Source organism: Molossus molossus, unplaced genomic scaffold, assembly GCF_014108415.1.
Source record: "Molossus molossus isolate mMolMol1 unplaced genomic scaffold, mMolMol1.p scaffold_m16_p_15, whole genome shotgun sequence".
Classification (NCBI taxonomy): domain Eukaryota; kingdom Metazoa; phylum Chordata; class Mammalia; order Chiroptera; family Molossidae; genus Molossus; species Molossus molossus.
In genome coordinates this window covers 31,620,399-31,638,936 of record NW_023425350.1, presented here as the reverse complement: position 1 = coordinate 31,638,936, position 18,538 = coordinate 31,620,399, and the positions used below count along the sequence as shown (strand labels likewise).

Below are 18,538 nucleotides of genomic sequence, written 5' to 3'. Positions count from 1 at the left end.
TATCCACCCTGGGCAATGCTTAATGAGGACTGGTTCCTTCTCATCTTCCCCGCATCTCAACCCTCAAGACCATTTTTATTAAGAATGTATGATAGGCTATGTATTAAATCTGAATCATATCACACTAGGTATCTCTCAGTTTGGCAAGCTTGACCTGGAGAAACTCAAGGCAAACAAACACTTCATGATGAACAAAACATCTAAACAACTTTCACAAAAGGCAACCCATGGGTGAGGCCCAAAACAAACATCTCTGGTCTCCATTTATAATGAGGCAGTTAAGCTCCCTCTCCTCCTCCTCCATCCTGTGTGCCCCCTATGGAGAATCACCACGACTCTGGAAATGGGAACTACTCCTGGTCTTCTGGTAGGCAAGTTATAGCTGATTAAGTTCATTTCTGCCTTTATCAATGGTGCTCCTCTATTCTGATGAGAAGTAAAAACAATGATACAAGTAAATAAAAGTTTCTCTTGGTCTTAGTTCCACTGGTAGTTCTGGATTGGAAGAATAAAAGAGAACTATTTAGGAGGACTTGCCCAGATTTGGGGAATGGCCTGTTACTTGCAGCTCACTTATTATCTTCCCCATCAACGCCACTTCTTTATGGAGAAATCAGAAAACCTTTCCTCCTTCTTCCCTGGAATCCATTCTGGTTTTCCAGAGCCTTCCCCCAGCACCACCAGGTGACCCCAGTCAATGGGGATGAAGCCCTGGCTCAGCTGTGGCAGCAGGAGGTGGTGGCCCTTTGCACAGGGTCTTACCTCGGGAGCGATGTAGTCAGGAGTCCCACAGAATGTGGTCGTTGTCACACCATTCAGAATCCCTTCCTTGCACATCCCAAAGTCAGCCAGCTTGCAGTGACCTTCTGCATCCAGAAGGATATTGTCCAGTTTCAAATCCCTGCAAGATGGGCCAGAACCACATGGTTAATGCTGCACTCATCCCAATATGTTCTTCTTGAGTTGGAGTTCAGATCTTCCACCTACAATGGCCAACCCCCAATGGAGTCTCCATTCTCCCCAACATGAGGGAGGAGCTTCTGCAACCTGAGGACAAATGTAGTGTAATAAAGGGAGAAGCTATTAATTGAGCTATTGTATGTGCTGAAATGCATATTATTTAGACCCTGATATGAGAGAAAGAAGCAACGTATGCCCCTTCCTTTGTGAGTTAACCATAAGGATCACCTGGAGGACCAAAACCACATAAGAATCAGGTGCTACTTTATAGAGCACCAGCAATGCGAGCTGTTGTGTTTCCGGGGGAGGCCAGTGATGGTTGGTGCAGGCAGGAGGGCTTCCAGGAAACACTGACTTTCAAGAGGAGCTTGGATAGACATGGATGGGAAAGTTTAGAAAGAGAAAAGGTGGGAGGGAGGGGAAGGCCAATACACTAGATGCAAAAGGTAGTGAAGAGACCAGAGAACTGGGTCCCAGTGAATGGTGAAGCAAGATAGGCATGTTGAAGCCACCCACAAAGTGTGTCAGGTACCGGGAAGAGGGGTTTGACACTCATGCCATGGGCAGGGGGAGCCCGGCCTGCATGTGCACTGTGTATTTGCAAGGTAAGTCTTTCAGGAGCAAGTGGGCTGAGTGGGGGAAGGGTCTGGGGCAGGAAGGAAGACACACTGGTTGCAATACCAGGACCTCTAGATCCCAGGTAGCTCTGTGCATGAGTGAGGACCGCCGTGGCAGCTGGATCAACCAGTGCAGCTCCCTCATGGCCTGTGTTACTTTTATTTGGGGGTCTGTGTGAGACCTTGTATTAAATCTGGAGCTCTGGAGAAGAATTCCCTACCAAGCAAGTCTGCAAACCCCAGACCTGTCTCATAGAAGGACCTAGACTCTTGAGTGGAGGTCCTCCCCACCCCGGGACTTCTTCAGGAGCTACTCTGGGGTAGGGGCAGGGTCTAGCAAAGAAGGCCCATTCTCCTACACACAGAGCAAGAGGGGCCTTTCTCCCAAGCCTGTTGGCGTCTGGACTTGAACTCTTCCCCTATCAGGAATCCAGGCCTGAGTGCAAAGGTGGGGCAGGAAGCATTTGGGGCCTGCCTGCCTTGCACCCCTGGCCCATTTCCACTTACAGCTGGGACTTCTTGAGGAAAGAGCACTAAAATGTGCTGCTCTAAGCAAATGCTCATGAACTGCAGAAAGAAAAGTGAGCCCGACCAGCCCAGTCCCTGTGACTGGGGTTTCTGACCCGCCCCCCCCCCCCCCCCCGGCCATGTGTGTGGTCAAGGCTCAGCTCTGTGTGTGTGTGTGTGGGGGGGGGGGGGGTGGAGAGCAGTGAATACCAGCTTGGCTCCAGCACAGGAGGCCTGTGTTTTAATCACTGCTGTGCCCTGGTCCTGGTCAAGTCACCTTGCTGCTGTTACTTATCTGTCAAGTTGGACCAGACATATTCCTGCTCCTAGGCTTGCTCCAGTGTGGAAAGTAGCAGGGCTTAAGTACTGTTATACCCTTCATGAGGAAACTGAGCTAGAGGGAACCAGGTGTCCTGTCTGCCCACCAGCAAATGCTGGAGTCCTTGAGAGGAGGACCTATAGGCCCAGTGAGTTATGACACCTTCACACTCTAAATCTACAGTTGACTTTCCAAGACCCAAGTGCAGGCATAATGATCACCATGGTAACACTCATCATAATAGTAACAATAACAACATGTAGCAAGCACCAAGGTCTACAAACTACATTCATGTTCTGAACAACGCTGAGAGTTAGGAAGTGCACACTCAGCTGTTACTGTGGCAGAAATAACAGAAGCCAGAAGAAGGTAAGTGGTGTCTGTAAGGTGACAGGGCGTTGCTGGAGCCAGGACCTGGTGTCCTTGCCTCTGTGTGCTACCCCTCTTTCAGTGCCAGCCACCAGCCCCAGCTTTTTAAGTACCCCACATGCCACGCTCAGAGCACTCTCTTTTAAAGCCTTCATTATGTCACAGAAAGGACTAGTTCTAATTTGTATGAATGGAATAGATTCAGAAGATTCCACACCAACCTGAACCTTGCCCTTGTTCTGAAAACTGAGACTCAGCATTTCCCTCAGCTCAGGGCTCTACTCAGCGCAAGAGAAGGTGGGCTGTCTTCTCCACCTCCTGCTCTTCTTTGCCTGCCCTGGGCCAGATGCAGGCCATCCCTTTGCTTCCTGTCCCCATCTCCCTGGGAGAACAGCCACCTCAGCTGCCCCCTGCTGCGATGAAGGGAGGTCCCAGGCCAAAAAGTTTCTTCTGCTGATGCCTGACATCCTGCCACTAGTCACTTCCTCAGGGACCCTGCTGTCTGTATTTCTCAAAAGCTCTAACTCCCCACACGAAACTAAGTCCCATGGAAGAGACAGTGACTTATGTGACAGGAAGATTAGTGAAGGTTGAAAGACCCCTGGGGGCCAGAAAGGCCTCCCTTACTCCTCTAGGGTGGTCTTCAGTCTCTTTAAAAAGAAAAATACTGATGCCACTGGGCCCAAATGTGTCTGGTCCTGAGCTCTCAGTGAGTTCCTGAGTGGGATGCCAGGAGACGGGAGAGCTCAGGGAAGCCCAGGACCATGACTGCTCAGACAGAAAAACCTGGAGGAAAAGCCCAGGGGGTAGGGGACAGGGCTGCTGCAACAAGGTGGCAATTCTGCTTGTTGTGCAGCTGGCCGAGGGCTGTGTCCCCTCTTGGTCCCCTTCCCTTCCCCTGCCCAGCACAGCTGCCCAGGACCCCAGACTCTACTTCCTATCCCTGCCCCACCTTTTTCCACCTGTGGGCGTTAGGCGCTGCCTCCTCCCTGGGGGCCTCTCAGTCTCCCTGAGAAGGGTGGTCGGGAGCAAATGCTTGCAGCTGGGCCGCTCCGAGGGCCAGCTTGCAGGGCAGGCTGAGAGGGCTTCTCTCCTTCTTAAGTTCCCACGGCGCTCAGGTCATGGCCGGGGACAGGGTAGGTACTCGTCCAACTTGTTCACTGACAGCTTTGCAAAGGACTTCTGCTTAGATACGAACCCCTGTCCACTCGGTTCTCAAACACAAGGCCAGGGCGCTTTTGAGGACTGGGGACATTTCTAAGGAGTGGGGTCATTTTTTTAATAGTGGGGAAAAGTTCAGCAAAATCCTTTTCCCTATATACAAGCCTATGGCTAGCTTTTGCATATTGTTTATCTATTAATAGTTCCATTTAATTTTTTCTATAGGTAGTACATTCATATATTTATAAAATCCAAAGTATAAAAGGGCATACAGTATATACTCTCCCTCCTGCGTCTGTTCCTCAGACACTCCTTTCTCCCCTGGAAGACAACTGCTTTGTACTTAACCTCTGTACATCCTCTATGCTCACACTTCATACATAAATGAGAAAATGTGACTATACAGGCATGCCTTGGAGATATTGCGGGTTTGGTTCCAGACCACAATAAAGTGAGTCACACAAATTTCCTGGTTTCCCAGTGAATATAAAAGTTACATTTACACTACCCTGTAGTCTATTAAGTATGCAATAGTAGTATGTCTAAAAAAAAAAATGTACACACCTTGATTTAATAACTTTATTACTAAAAAATGCTAACTATCATCTGAACCTTCGTGTCATATTTGCTGCTGGAGGGTCTTTCCCCAAGTAACATAAAAGATTACTGATCCCAGATCACCATAAGAACTATAATAAGGAAGTTTGGAATATTATGAAAATTACCAATACCTGAAACAGAGACACTATCTGAGCAAATGCTGTTGGAAAAATGGCAGTAATAGACTTGCCCAACACAGGGTTGCCACAAACTCCAATTTGTAAGAAACACAGTATCTGTGAAATGCAATTAAATGAGGTTTGCCATACTCATGTACCCCCTTTTAGCTGAATGGAGCTTACCATACACACTCGCTTATACCTTTCCTTTTCCACTTAAGATACAGTAGAGATTGTTCTGTCCTGGCACATAAAGAACTTCCTGATCCTTTTTTATGGCTGCACAATACTCCATCATATTTACTAGGGGACATGTAAGATACTTCCAATACTATGCTATTGCAAACAGGGCTGCCGTGACACCTTGCATATATGAAGGTAACTATACACATTTCCTAGAAAAGAAATTTCTGAATCTGACTGTACAAAGACGTGGATGTCAATGGATGTTGCCAAACTACCCTCCTTAGAGGCTGACCAATCACACTTCCATCGGCAGTTTGTGATAGTGCCTGCTTGTCAACACGGTATGTTATCAAGTTCCTGGTAGTCTGATAGTATCTCAATCTAGGCTTACGTTTCTCTCTACGTTTGAGCATTTTTCATGTATTAAACTGATCTGTTGTTGTTTTTTTCTTCTGTGAACTGTTTGTTGTCCATTTTCCTTTTGTGGTTATTTGTTTTTTATTGATTTTTATTGGCGTTCTTTTTAGATTAGGGAACTTGGTGTGGGCTAAAAATTGTATTTGTCCTAGTTTACTGTTTTTGAAATTTACTTTTTCTTAATTGATTTTAGAGCTAGAAAAGGGGAAAAGGGAGGAGAGAGAGAGGAACATAAATTTGTTATTCCATTTATTTACGCATTCCTTGTTTGATTCTTACATGTGCCCTGACTGGAATGAACCCTTGGCGTATTGGGACGACACTCTAACCAACTGAGCTGCTGGCCAGGGTAACACATACTTATGACATTATTTGCAGTGGTTTTGCCATGCTAATATTATTTTTATGTAAATGAATTGATGTTTTATTTTTATGGTTTTTGGATTTTTTTTTTTTTTTTTTATCCTCACCCGAGGATATTTTTCCATTTTTTGTACAGATAGAGTGGGAGGGAGAGAGAGGAAGGAAGAGAGAGAGAGAAATATGGACGTGAAGAGACACATCGAGTGGCTGCCACCCACATGACCAACCAGGGCCGGGGACAAACTGCAACCGAAATACGTGCCCTTAGCGGGAACCGAACCCGGGTCTCTCCGGACCGCAGGCCGACACTCTAACCGCTGAGCCAAACTGGCCAGGGCGGTTTTTGGATTTTAAATCTTAATTTGAAAGGGCTTACACATTTCAAAGTTATAAAAGCATCCTCCCAAGGTTTCTCCTACTACTTTGATGCTTTCATTTTATAAACTTGTCTTTGATGTATTTGAATTTGTCTCAATAAAAAACGTGAAGTATAGGTCCAACTCTTTTTTTCCAAGCATTTGGTGAGTTGTCCCAATTCCATATGCTGACTAGTTCATGTCTTTTCCTCACTGACTGAAATACCGCCTTTATCAAATACTGATGCTAGATTCCTGCATGTATTTGGATTTATTTCTGTACTTTTCACTCTATAATATTGATCTATGCCACATTTTTTAACTTGTTATAGTTTTATGTTTTAACATCCAGTAGGGCTGGTCTTATTATTCTTCTTCTTTCAAAATTACTGTCTACTCTTGCTTGTTTATTTTTCACTATAAACTTTAGAATCGCCTGTTTAGTGTAAAAAATATCCTGGTGGTGATTTTATTGGCAACATTTTTAAAGTTATAGTTAACTCAGGAAAAATTGATATATTTATGACGTTGAGTCTTCCTATCCAATAATATTGTTTGTCTATATGTTCAAGCCTGTGTCCTTTAGGAGGATTTTAAAGTTCTCTCATATAGATCGTGTACATGTCTTGTTACATTTTATGGCAGCCTGCTGGCTGTCTCAACATCCATTCTCACTTTTTTCCTTGGTGAGTTTCTTTAAAGCCATGCACATAGCAAAGCAGATCCCAACCAGAATGCAAAGCCTCTCCCAGAGCTGGGTGTGGTTCTGTGACCAAATTCTAGCCAATCAGACCTGTGACAGTCTCCTTCACAGGAAGAGCCTTGCTCTTCATTTTCTTTCCTTCTTCTCCCCTGCTGCATGGATGCAGATATAATGCCTGGAGTCCTAGCATATGCTCCTTTGACCAGGCCCCAGGGATGCTCAGTGGAATGCCACCTCCAGATAATGTTCATATAAAAAATAAATAAACTTATATTTTATTGAAAGCACTACTGTTTGGGTTTATATATTAATTGCAACTGAATCCACTTTAAATAATCCAAGTTATTATTTTATATTTTAAATTCTTATTGTAAATGGGGTATTTTCTTCTATGTTATCTTTGATTTTGTTGTCTATGTATATACAATCTGTTGAATTCTGCTTCTCATTCTCTGCCCTGCCACTGGACTGAGCTTTATTTATTTATTTATTAAAAAAATTTTTTTTGAGTACGTGGCCCCTAGTGGGAACCAAACCCGGGACTCTCTGGTCCACAGGCCGACACTCCAACCACTGAGCCAAACTGGCCAGGGCTGAGAGTTATTTTTATAGAGGCATTTTCCAGTTGATTCTCCTGGACTTCCCAGATCACCTATAATTAGTGATCATTTTACCTCCTCCTTTGCAGTCTTTCTATTTCTTGTTTCTTTTGTCTGATTGTGTAGACTAGAAATTTAAGACCAGTGATAAGTAGTAATGGTGATAGCAAACATCTTTGGCAGTCCCTGATGTGGTGGTGGTGGGGGGAAGACGGCCAGCTTGGCACCCAGATTGAAGGCTACCTTACTGTATTCTCCACCAGAATGAGGACTTGTGAGAACGCCCATGGAGCCGCCCTCCACCCCAGCTGCCAGAGGAACATGTGGACTGTGGGGAAGAGGGGAAGGAGCAGGTCACGCAGAGTCCTTCGAGTCCAGGGTTTCTCAGCCTTGGCACACTGGAGCAGGACTGACATTAGGGGCTGCATAATTCTGTTATGGGCTGTTCTGTGCACTGCAGGATGTTAACTAGTACTGTATACCCGACCTCTATGCATTAGATGCTATCAGCACCCCCACCCCCAGTTATGAGACCTGAAAATGTCCCTAGACATTGCCAAATGTCCTCTGCAGGGCCTCTGGTGGACAACTACTACCTTAATCTAAGTCTGAAGCAGTGATTGAGGCTCCGAGATAGTCTGGTCCTGATCATTAAGCCAAGCAGGGATTTGGGAGTGATGATCTAGCTATTAGGAAAGAGTAGATTTGCATGGAGTCTCCCGTTTTTGGTTCTTTTTTTTAACATGTTTTTATTGATTTCAGAGAGAAGAAGGGAGAGGGAGAGAGAGACAGAAACATTGATGAAAGAGAAACATCAATCGGCTGCTTCCTACATGCCTCTTACTGGGGATCGAGCCTATAACTTGGGCGTGTGCCCTGACCGGGAATTGGACCGACAACCTCCTGGTTCATGGGACGATGCTCAATCCACCGAGCCACACCGGTCAGGCCTCCCCTGCCATTTTATCCCTGGGAGACAGCAATCCAAACCACCCCATCTCTGCTAACATTTGACATGTATAAGGAAACTGAGGCTCAGAAAAGGTAAGTCACAAGGTTGCCTGGCTGGTAAGAGACAGTTGGGCTGACCCCATATGACTGTCCATGACCAACTTTCAGATCAAATGGAAAAACCATGAGTTGGAAATCTCTGTCTGCTGATTGGACCCAGACTCCTTCGGGCTGGGAAAGGAAGGCCTCGTGGTGAGAAGGGGAATGCAGAGACCAAGAGGTCGCTGTCGCTGACAGGGAAGAATTGATTTAGAGGCCGCATGGTATAACCAAGGCTCCCCTGGGGTAGGAGCACAGAGCTCTTCCAGAAACTCAAAAGACAGTAAGAGAGGACATTTCCCAAACAATGTATCTATAAAACCTGAAGGGAGCCTGGCCAGTGTGGCTCAGTGGATTAAGGATCGTCCCATGGACTGAGAGGTCCCAGTTCGATTCCCAGTCAGGGCACATGCCTGGGTTGCAGGCTCAATCCTCAATGAGGGGTGTGTGGGAGGCAGCTGATTGATGTTTCTCTTTCACATTGATGTTTCTATCTCTTTCTCCCTTCTCTCTCTCTAAAAATTCAATTAAAAAAACAAAACAAAACAAACAAAAAAATGCCCTGGCTGGTTTGGCTCAGCAGTTAGAGCGTCAGCCCACAGACCAATGAGTCCCGGGTTTGATTCCGGTCAAGGGCATGTACCTCGGTGGTTCATCCCTAGCCCTGGTCTGGGTCGTGCAGGAGGCAACCAGTCGATGTGTCTCTCTCACATCAATGTTTCTCTCCCTTTCTCTCTCTCTCTCTCTTTTTTCCCTCCCTCCCTGTCTGAAGATAAATGGAAAATATCCTCGAGTGAGAATTAAAAAAAAAAAAAAAAACTTTAAGGGGGTAAAAAAAAGACCTAGCAGTTAGTTTTATGAAGGAAAAAAAGCTTATTTTCTAAGACTGACTGTGCTCCTTTATCATTAAGGTGGGAAAGGGAAAAGGTCTGAGGAAAAGCAAAGACCCTAAAATGGGTTTCTGTGGGGTGGGAAAATGGTCTCATACTGGGGAGCAGTGGTAGGGCCAATTAGACTTTTACTGTAACAATAGTCAACCGTTGATATCTATAGAAACGTGGATAATTTTGGCTTCTAAGAGTCGCACCCCCCATGGTTATCTGCACCTCTGGTTCGGTGTCCAGCTCATGTATAATGGTTGCGGGGCCTACATGTTATCACCTGAAATGCTGGGCAGCTCCCCCAACTTCTCTCTTCCTGATGTTCAGATAGGAAGTGAAGGAGTTCTGACACTGGATCATAGCTCTGCTACTTTCAAGCTGGGTGTTGGGCTGGTCCAAACTGTCTTTGGGACTCAGTTTCCTTATCTGTAACGTGGGGATAATCTTGCCATCACTGAATGATACAGCAGAGGTGAGAGCCTAGCACAGTGTCTGATACATGGTAGTTACCGCAGAAATTCTGCCCTCTCCAGCAACCTTCAACAGACATCTCTTAAAATACACATCCCTTGTGAGGGCAAGTCATAGATCCTAACAACCATTTAAAAATATTTATTACCTTCTACTGTATAAGCCACCGAGACAGACACTGTGGGGTGAAAAACAGGAACGTCAACTGTAACATATGGGACAAAGTTGTGAATGATACTTAAATGACAGAGACAGAGACAGACACACAGACTTTCATTCTGGCCCAGTGGGAATATCAGGGATTCCTTTCCTCTGGGCCTAGGGAATGCCACCTCAAGGGGACACCAAGTGCCCCAGGGAAGAAAGCACAGCAGGGGAGGGAGGAGGAGGAGGAGGAGGGCTGCACAGGTGTTGCTAATCAGGACGGATGTGACAGCCTCCAGATCCTCGCACACTTCTCGGGACCTGGGCTGGCCAGGCTGCAGGCCGGGCCTCTCTGCAGCCATGGGAGCCGCTGTGGTTCACAGCTTTAATCTGTCTCTGCTCCGGGGTTCACCGTGCGCTATCACTCCCTGCATCTCCTCTACCGCCCACAGCGGTCATGGCGGGGTACCATCATCCACACCATGTAGATAAAGAACGTGGGGCACACAGCTCACAGAGGTAAATGGGGACCTGAACTGCCCAAGTTAGGTGGAGTCCTGTTTGCTTAACACAGCACCTCCATGTCCCATCTGAGAATTCACCCTTTCTCATTTATAAACTTTTATCTTCCAAATTTGATGACAGACTCCCAAGAATAAGGGCCAGGGAACTCTTCTCTGGAAACCACACAGCACTGAGCAAAGGATCAGCACGCATGGCAGCCTTCATACATAAGAAAAATTTGGAAAAGAAAAGTGTTTCTGCCTGATTTGAAAGCTTGCCCTAAAGGAAGAGACCCGAATCCCATCTTCACTCCACTCTTGATGCTCGGGCTCTCCGCACGCTCAGCTCCTCCGGCACGCTGCGTCCACAGTGCCCAGGCCGGAGTGCCACATTTACGACAGCAAATTCTTCCATTTACTTAAAGATAAAAGATTACTTAGAAATATTACTTTGCAGATGCCAAGTATTTGGATCACCAGAGAACAGGCCCTAGGGGAGGTTATGAAGAAACTCTGCTTGTTTTGGGACAAATAGTGGAGACTTGTGAACGGTTGTGGTTAATCAGATGGGAATACAGGCTCTTCTGGTAGATGCTGCCAAACACCTTCATCAATTTAACAACATATTCAAGAGGAAGATAATGTTCCCCTTCAATATAGTCAGACTCCCCGCAAATTTGTGGCACATGTTGGTGATTGGTTGGCATCCTCCATCCATTAGGCTTTCTTTGCAACCTCTCCCAGGAATGCCAGGTCACGCGAGTCCCACCCAGGCCAGACAGGACGGCAATCGAGAAGCCTAGGAAGATGCACCTCATGCCTCTCTATCAAACAGAAAAGCATACTTTGCTTCAGAGCCAAGGTAACTGATTTCAAAATTCCCCATTGCAGTGCTGACACCTGAGAGTCAGTGGTCATATTTCAGTGGGTCAATCTGTAGGAAACTCCTCCAAGCCTTTCAACAGCTCAATCATTTAGGGGCAAAATAACTACTGCTTTTTTCCCCCAAATGTTTTTGCATGTCAGGCTCAGTGTTAAGTCATTTACATGATTTATCTCATTTTATCTCACAAATAGCCTACGAGTCTGGTGGACTAGTATCCTCTCCATTAAAGATCGGCAGGGTTATCTACTTGGTCCAGGACACACAGGTGGTGAATGACAGAGTTGGCTCTGCCTGACATCAACTCCCATGCTCTTAACCACTTTGCTCTGTTGTTTGAGGAGAAAAAAAAAAATTATATCCACACTCCTGCCCTTTTGTGGGATTGAGAACACAGTTGATGCAGTTGGAGTGATGGTTGTTTTTGACTCATGGCAACATGGTTATAAGATGTAACTGAATAGCTAGATAATGCTATTTTGACCAAACAGATGACCCTTTGTCTGAAGACAGCAGACCTTCAGCTACTACAATGACAGCTAGAAACCTGAGGTGTGAAACAGCATGCCCATTCACAGCCAAAAGAAATAGCCTGGGACTGACTGTACCTGGACTTTGAAACTTGGAATCATGGCAGAATAACTTATCTGATTGCACGGTTGCCCAATTACTTATTTCATTCACAGCACTGAAAGCAAATTCTTGTCCTCAATACGCATGGATAATATCCTGGCCTCCACTGATGGGAAATAGGCCCTGACTTGTGTCCCCAGCAAGTGGTGTGGGCTGCCCTGCCTGTCATGACACTAAACCTAGTGCCCCCATTCCTCTCCAGGCTATTAATCAACTCGCACCTCAAAATGGCTATTTGGGTTTCAGTGTTCAGACTGGGGCTAAGGACAGTGGTGACCTTAAGCAAGCTGCTTCTCTGAGTTTTACTGCCCTCAAATATGAGATAAGATGACTGGATGAGTTAATCCCCAAGGACCCTTTTCGTCTAAGATCCTGGGAAGCGAAGGCAGCTGGAGTCCATGAAACTTGAACTTGCAATCCTGGCTGCCGCGCACCAAATGTTTCCCTTTCCACTTCGGAGCAAACCTTTGCCCAGCAGACGTTTCACACGCCATGTAAACCAGGGGCAGCTCTCCCTGCTCACATTCTTCATGAGGCCCCGTGGACATGCTTCCTGAATGGACTAGGCCTTTGTGGTCTCCAACAGCCTGGCCTTTAGTCTCATACCTCACCACAGCCCCTCACTGTCTAAACCTGGGGCCTGTGGGACTTTGGGGGTGTGGTTTCCCAGATGTGTGAGGGTGTCTCCTGCCTCGATGTCCTGGCACAAACCTCAGTATGAGCATCTATCGTCCACAACGGTCACGAGGGCAGGGCCTGAACCCCCCAGTGCCTGATGCCCCCTAGCTTCTCAATACCTGCTGGGCAAATGGATAAAGGAATGAATGAGTGAGTCAAGAGCTGATTTGTGGATCATGGTCCCAGGCAGCCAGATGGCCTGAACAAACATTTTCAGATAACATATGGAACTATTAAAACACCGAAGGCCCAAACCACCCAAGGCAGCTAAATCTGATGTTCTCTCGAAAGTTCTGATCCCTTCTCCCATCACACTCGGGAAGACCCTTTTGCTAACTTCCTGCAGCTTGCCTGGCAGTCAGGCTGGAACTCAAGCGCCTCACTCTGGCGCCCGGGGGTCCTCCTCTCCCCATCATTTGGTACCACCATCCTCCTCCAGTCAGTCACCGGGGTCTCCAGCAGTTCAAGCTCACCAAGCACTGCTCTGCCTTGAGACCTTTGCCACGTCCCAGCCCCTCACTTTAGTCTCAGTCACCTTGGTCATTTCCTTTGCAGTGGTGGTCATAGTTCGTAGTTACTTTGTTTACTTCCTTGAGTTTTCCTCGGTGAGCTCCATGAGGCAGGGGCTGCGACTTCACGTTCACAGCTTGGTCTCCAGAGCCCTGCAAAGTGCCGGACACTCAATGTCCATTGAATGTCTGCATAAGATAATGGGCAGATTCTGTATGAAGCCCATTTGAATGACCGTCTAGTGAATGGCACGATGATAACTACTCATGCATTGCCTACCTGGCCCTCCTATGTGATGTTCCACAGCACTTACTGAGTGCCCACGGAGTCTGTTTTCGCGCTAGGCCTTGGGCAGACTGGGGGAGAAGACAGTCCCTGTCCTCAAGGAGGGGTCTGGAGGGAGCAGTGGAGATGAGACAACAATATTTGGGGCGGGAAGTTCTATACCAGAGGGACCAGCAGGACACCACCATTGCCCTTAGAAGGCAAGGGCTGCCGGTCTCGCCTTTTTTGGGCCAGTGATTTGTAGCTAGAAACCCAGCCAGCAATCTGTCATCGCAGAGAGGGCCTCTCCGGCCGCAGGCCCAGGAGTAACCTTTGCGGGGGCGTGCCTGGGGCCCCGGAAGCGGACCGCGAGCCCCGCGCAGGCGCAGGCGCAGGCCCGCCCGGGAGCGCGCTCCGGCCAGGTGTCCGGCTGAGCCCTGGGTCAGGACCCCCGCCGGGACGGTGCACGTCTTCCCTGCGCAGCCTGCCGGGCCGCGGGCTGGCACCGTGGTCGGCACCGCGCAGGGCACGGCGCCCGGACCGAGCGGACGGAACACGAACGGGGCTCCACGCGAGGCGGGGGATGTCGCGGAAGCACGTCTTCCTGTGAAGTGGGGGTCACCCGAGTTACGGAGGACGTCAGAGGCCTCGTGCAAGGCCGGGAGGCTGAAACGGGCTGACCTCCGAGGGGACAGAGAACAGATTTTATTATTCTTAAAAAAAGAAGTCTTACATGTGTATTTGTTTAATTTGGCCAGTGAAGGTATTTGCTCTGAGACCGTGTGGAGCTTTCCAGCTAATCAGAAACGTGGACGCGCGCACGCGTGTGTGCACACGCCTACGTGCGCCCGGGGCCGGGCTGTGTTCACGCCCGCACGTGCGTCTGTGGGCTCGGGCCTGCGCTCAGAAATGGGGAGAAGACGGGTTCGCGAGCGTCAGGCAAGTTAGGAGCATCCTGTTTTCCATCCGGGCCGACACCTTCTGGAAGAGTTGACAAAATCAAGAACTGGAGCTTAAGACAGCCTCCACGTTCCACTTGATGACTCTTAACTGGGTACTCCCTGTGTACCAGGGAGGCCCAGGTATTGGCATGAGGGCAGGGGCCTACTAGTAGTCCAAATTGCACGTTCTGAGCCCGAGGTGCCTTGCAGACTTCTAACTGGACATGCTGAGCAGGGGGCCATATATGAAGGTTTGAGCTGGAGAACTAATGAGCGTGGGTGAGAATTTCTGAGAAGAGGATCTAGCATGAAGAGAGGAGAGGGCTAGAACTGGTCTCTGAGCAAGTCCAACAGTTAATGGGCAGGGCCATTCTTGAGTCAGGATTGGGATTTTTTTTCTTAATGTTATTTAGCTTAAATTCAGAGTGCTGTTCATTCCCTGACTTAGCTGGAAATCGCTGGCTGCATTTTATCCTCACACTAGAGCAGGTGAGGTGGTTTGGGCATAGGGGTGGATGAAATAGTAGTCAGTTATGTTCAATGGAGGGAGGTACTGAAGGTTGACCCATTTCTACTGTGGGAAAAAGTGGTAACCAGCTTCTAAACAAAGTCTCTTTCAATTACAACTAGGTCCTGGAAATATACTGAGGGCATGAGGATGTATACACAGAGCACAAAGCACCCTGAGATTTAGCATTTATAGCTTTACTATTCCTGAGAGCCCACGACAAGCAGCAATTGCTACCTGTGTTAAGTACACATTTTAATTTGGACTTTAAGGAAGTCAGTGTGTGGTGTAAGCCAGCTGGCCAAGCGAATGAGTCCAACCAAGTACAGACAGTGACAAGGTCTGTGAGAGATGGTGTTCTCAGCCAGAAAGCAAGTGGTTTGACCCAATTAAACACAGGAATGTGCAATTGGTTGGTGGTTCAGATCTGTGACAAACAAGTCCTCCATAAAGTCTATTCTGAAATAAAGAAATCATGATCTATGAATTTATTTTAGCAAGTGCTTTGGCATAAACTGAAACTTGAATGAAAACTAAAAAGGTGGTTCACATGTGCTGTGAGGATGTGCCTAGGCTACATAACTCTCGGCATCTCTGTATATATGTCTTTATAGTATATTAATCATATTATATGTTTTATTACATGCATTATATATTACTCATTATATATTGTTATTCATTATATGTTATATATTATTCATTATATATTATTTGCAATATATTTTTATCTACTGCTTTATGCTAACAGAGATAGAAACAACAAAAATCACTCTTGAAGCCTTAGAGTATATGAATGTAGACTCTGTCATCTTTTCAGGCTAAAAAAAATCACTATTTTCATGTGCTAACAGCCTCAAATGGAGGTTAATTAAACAAATGTCAATTTCCTAATCTGCTGATGACTGTCAAGGAGATTTTATTGCCAGAGATTAGCTGTTAAGATATACATACCCACAACCATACGTGCTCTTTTCTCAAACATAAATGTTCTGATTTAATGGAAAATCACTGCAGGGCACAAGTATAAACTGTAAAACAATTAAAACCATAAATCCAAATGGCAGCAATTCCCAGTGAGTCTTACAACATCACACGAAGCAGCTGCCAATCTGAAAAGCTCTGCCCTGGGCCCTGCAGGTGAGCTGGCTGGAGCTGGGGCTAGAGACAGGCACAGGCGGCTTCCTGTGGGTGGCCTCCAAGAAGAACCCAAGGCCGGCTGGCATCCCATGGGACAGTGGGACGGTCAGCTCCAGGGCTCAGAGGCTGCCTGTAGTTCCTAGTCAGCTAGTTTCCCTTTCATTGGAAACGCCATTCATTCATGCATCCAGATATTTACTAAGCAACTACTGTTGTGACACGTACTGTCCTTGGCATAGAAGGAACCAATTCCCTGCCCTAATGGAGCTTCCATTCTAGCGTGGAAAGAGACCATCAGTTAACAACAATAAGTAACATGTTAAGGAAGGCAAGTGCTACAAACATTTAGGCTGGGATTAACTCTGGTCTGTGTCTTTGTTTCTCTTCCAATGAGCACCTACTAAGTGCCCCTGGCCTTCGTGAGATGACTTGCAAGAGACAGAATTCTAAGAGTTGGCTTCTGCCATCCACAGGTGAAACAGAGAAAACCATGAAGCCACTGTGCTCAATGATAGCGCTTAGGTAGTACTGACCAGTGCACCTCACGTGGATGATCTCATTTAATTCTTGCAGAAACTCTCTGAAATGGGTACTACTGTCACCCACTTTATAGATGACAAAGCTGATATATAGAGAGGGTTACTATCTTGCCCAGAAGTCCACCGCTGGTGTAGGGGTGGGGAATCAAGATCTGTACCTTGTGGAGGGCCCTCCTGACCACACCTTCCACGTGGGTCTAAGCTGGGTGGTGAAGACAATTGGCACTGAAGGAGTTCCTGAGGAGCTGTGGCTCCTGGAAGAAGGACCCACATCTGCCACGTGGACTATATTCTCCTCGGGTCCATAGTGCCTGCCCCAGTGCTAGCCGGGTCCCAGGAGAGGACAGTGAATACTGACTGCCTGGTTCTGCTCTGGTGGTCTCACTGCAGAACCACCCACATTTCCATCCCAGAAGGGCTGGAGGTGTGTGGTCATCCAGTCTTAACATCTCCATAATGACATTTCATTGGCTTATCAGTCTTATTTTTTTTATTTTTTTATTTTATCCTCACCCGAGGACATTTTTTGTTCAGATAGAGAGGGAGGGAGAGAGAGGAAGAGAGAGAGAGAGAGAAACATCGACGTGAAGGGACACATCGAGCGGCTGCCACCCGCACAACCAACCAGGGCCGGGGACAAACTGCAACCGAGGTATGTGCCCCTAGCGGGAACCGAACCCGGGTCTCTCCGGACCACAGGCCGACGCTCTAACCGCTGAGCCAAACCGGCCAGGGCTTATCAGTCTTATTTTTAATGGCCAACCAGAGACCAGGGACAACTGGTTCAAGATCAGGGACATAAAGATTAGGGATCATATACCAAAACGGACCCTCTGTGAGGCCACTTGAGGATAAGTGAGGCTGGGATGCCAGAGATGCAGCAAGAGACCCACAGACACAAGTTTGAAGATTTCTCTGGCTCTGACTTATTAATGATGTCTGAATCTCCCCGAGCCTTGGCTTCCTTACCTGTGAAACAGGGATAACGATACTCCTTTCAAAGGCTTACTGTGATGCTTAAATGAGATAATATGTGAAGAACTGATTACAGTTCCCGGCACAGACTGGATGCTTGACAAATAGTTCCCCTCCGTGAGCAGTTTCCAGACTTGATCCTTCCAACCACTGGTCTCAGACTCCTCCCTCACCTACAACAAAATGACTTTCTGCCACATAAATAGATTTGAATGCCTGTTGTTTTTTCAGACTGACCACATTACAAGTGACCACAAGGAAGGAACACAATGGCAAACAACCACCAGAAGGGGAAACCAGAAAGAGGAAATAGAAAGAGGAGTTGCAGATCGGTGGCTGCCCTCTTGCTGCTCTGATTTCACCTTCACTTCCCCCTGCAGCAGACTGTCATGGACAGGTGGGGAGGGTCCCTCAGTGTGCGCGTTGTAGAAGGACATCAGCCACCCAGTCCTGGCCATTTTGATACTGCCTGTGACTTCTGAAGCAGGGGCATGAAGGTGCAGGGACTGAGCTGAGCAGGCTGTGTTGTCCCTTGGTCATGTATGAGAGGCATGGCTGTGTCCAGCCTTCTTGGTCCCTGCCCATTTCCTGTTTATTTTTCAACTTGCACATTGCATCTGTGACCTGCCCATCTCTGTTCAGCAAATCCCTTTTCTGTGCAAGTTAGGCAGAACTTGGCTTCCTGCCAAGACCCCTGACTGAACCCCTAGGCCCTGGAAAGTCTAAACTCCTTGCACATCAGTGGTAGCAGGCTGACCCTGACGACAGCCACTCCCCGTCAAAGGCTTACAGACTTCGACCTCAGGATCCTGGTCAGTGTGTTTTGAGAGTGGAGAGGCCCTACCGGCCAGCACACATTCACAGGTACCTATTGATCACCAACTCACACACAGCCTGGCTGACAGCCAGGCCAGTACTGTGAGCAGCAGTCAAGGGCAGCAGAACCAGCAACGCCAAACGCATGAGGCCTCCATGCTCTAAGAGAAGGCTGGGGCAGACAGTAGCCACTCAGTGTATGTGGACATGGCCCATGAACGTCCAGAAGCTAAAAGTCTAATAGGTATTTCTACTTCAACTTCAAAACAAGAGAAAACATAGAACATATTATTAAAACCTGGAGGAATCATTTCAAGGGACAATGAATG

The 18,538-nt window shown here is 47.3% G+C and overlaps 1 protein-coding gene across 3 annotated transcripts in view; it reads right to left on the bottom strand.

Annotated features, from left to right (window-relative positions):
- The window catches only part of PRKCE (protein kinase C epsilon), a 483,491-nt gene that overhangs the window by 32,097 nt on the left and 432,856 nt on the right, over positions 1-18,538 (bottom strand). For all 3 annotated transcript variants that reach the window (XM_036262555.1, XM_036262554.1, XM_036262556.1), the window contains one exon: positions 763-901. In XM_036262555.1, the coding sequence (XP_036118448.1) occupies positions 763-901 (139 nt within the window). The remainder of the gene's footprint in view (positions 1-762; positions 902-18,538) is intronic.